The sequence below is a fragment of the Mandrillus leucophaeus genome, unplaced genomic scaffold (assembly GCF_000951045.1).
Source record: "Mandrillus leucophaeus isolate KB7577 unplaced genomic scaffold, Mleu.le_1.0 Scaffold7, whole genome shotgun sequence".
Classification (NCBI taxonomy): domain Eukaryota; kingdom Metazoa; phylum Chordata; class Mammalia; order Primates; family Cercopithecidae; genus Mandrillus; species Mandrillus leucophaeus.
The window spans coordinates 5,644,319-5,646,458 of NW_012107585.1; the positions used below are offsets into that span (position 1 = coordinate 5,644,319).

Genomic DNA, 2,140 nt, shown 5'->3' on the forward strand with positions numbered 1-2,140 from the left:
AAGGCTGGAAGAAATGATATTTACAAAAGACTAGGCAGAGTAGCCAGGTGCAGCGGCTCACGCGTGTAATCCCAACACTTTGCGAGGCCGAGCCCTGCGGATCGTTTAAGCTCAGGAGTTTGAGCCCAGCCAGGGCAACATGGTGAAACTCTGTCTCTACAAAAAAATACAAAAATTAGCCAGGCATGGTGGTGCATGCCTGTGGTCCCAGCTACCTGGGAGGATGAGGCGGGAGGATCGCTTGAGCCTGGGAGGCGAGGTTGCAGTGAGCCAAGGTCGCGTCACTGCACTCCAGCTTGGGTGACAGAGCAAGAATCCGCCTCAAAATAAATAAATAAATAAATAAATAAATAAATAAATAAATAAATAAATAAATAAATAAATAAATAAATAAATAAATAAAAGTAAATAAAAGACTAGGCAGAGACCTAGTTTATAGAGAGAGAATAAAACAATATCCAAACATGAGGTCTTTCAACAAGGTGCTTTATTGGAGGGCACAGTGTGAGTTGAGGCAGGTAGAGGTGGTGCTTTTGAGAGGTGATATTCAACTCTGACAATACTTCTTGCTGTCCAGGTTCTTGTGTTCCTTGTTATATGGAGCTTTTGAAAAGCAGATGGCAGCATTGCGGTCGCAGTTGCAAATGAAGGCCTCACACTCTTCGTTTTTGCCTGGAGAGGGACAAGAGGAGAGGACTGAGCCAAGGTGGACCCTGTTTTGTACAATCCAGGGGCAAGAAGAATTAACTGCAACAAGCCGGCAGCCATTCCACTGATGCACATTTAGGGCTAACAGATTAAGCGAATACAAATACATCAGGATGCCCAGTTAAATTTGACTTTAAGATAAACAATGAATGCAATATTTGGGACATACACCCCCCAAAAAATTATCCATTGCTTAGCTGAGAGTCAAATTTATCTGGGCATCTTGTGTTTTTTTGTCTTGTTTTGTTTTGTTTTTAAGATGGAGTTTCCCTCTTGTTGCCCAGGCTGGAGTGCAATGGCGCGATCTCAGCTGACTGCAACTTCCATCTCCTGGGTTCAGGTAATACTCCTGCCTCAGCCTCCCGAGTAGCGGGGACTACAGGTGCTCGCCACCATGCCCAGCTAATTTTTGTATTTTTAGTACAGAGGGGGTTTCACCATGTTGGCCAGGCTGGTCTCGAACTCCAGACCTCAAGTGATCCACCTGCCTCAGCCTCCCAAAGTGCTGGAATACAGGCTTCAGCCACCATGCCCAGCCTAGTTTCTCTACTTTAAAGCATGTATTTTTAAAATTACGGAACATCCTTAAATTGAATACTACATAGACATTTAGAAAAATTAGGTATGCCTGCACATGGAAATTTTCCCAAATAAAAAAAGCTAGTGTATGTCCCAAAAATCTGGAGGAATATGTAACTGGTTATCTTTGGGTAGCAGGATTATAGATGCCTTCCACTTTCCAAAATAGATATTTATGTAAAGTTTAAAGTTGCATTATTTTTGGCTTGTTTACTTTTGTAACCAAAATAAACAATAAGATTACATTTAAAATGCATTTAAACTTTATTACATGTAAGAAGGTAATCTCTGCTTACCTTCAGGAATCTTATTAGTTTTGTTTCTCTCCAATACTTTATTTTATTTATTTATTTTTTTGAGACAGAGTCTCACTCTGTCACCCAGGCTGGAGTGCAGTGGTATGATCTCGGCCACTGCAACCTCCGCCTCCCAGGTTCAAGCAATTCTCTTGCCTCAGCCTCCCAAGTAGCTGGGACTACAGGTGTGCATCACTACACCTGGCTAATTTTTATATTTTTAGTAGAGATGGGGTTTCACCATATTGACTAGGCTGGTCTCGAACTCCTCACCTCAAGTGATCCACCCACCTTGGGCTTCCAAAGTACTGGGATTATAGGCGTGAGTCACTGTGCTCAACTGAGTTATTTTTAATTAATATGAACAAACGTCCTCTACTGCAGGTTTCTTGTCCTAGTTGCAAACATTAAAAAGAAATTGTGTGTGTGCGTGTGTGTGTGTGTGTGTGTGTGTATACATACGTGTATTTCCCTGGGGAGAGGGTTCATAGCTTTCAACAGATTTGTAAATTTGGCCTTCTAAAGTGGAACAGGGGGATGTATAAGCAAATTAAGCC

The 2,140-nt window shown here is 42.0% G+C and overlaps 1 protein-coding gene across 1 annotated transcript in view; it reads right to left on the reverse strand.

The window, feature by feature from the left end:
• Positions 1-469: 469 nt before the first annotated feature.
• The window catches only part of PLA2G1B (phospholipase A2, group IB (pancreas)), a 5,813-nt gene continuing 4,142 nt past the window's right edge, over positions 470-2,140 (reverse strand). Inside the window, exon 4 of the mRNA XM_011964422.1 lies at positions 470-672. Coding sequence (XP_011819812.1) covers positions 548-672 — 125 coding nt within the window. The 3' untranslated portion in view covers positions 470-547. The remainder of the gene's footprint in view (positions 673-2,140) is intronic.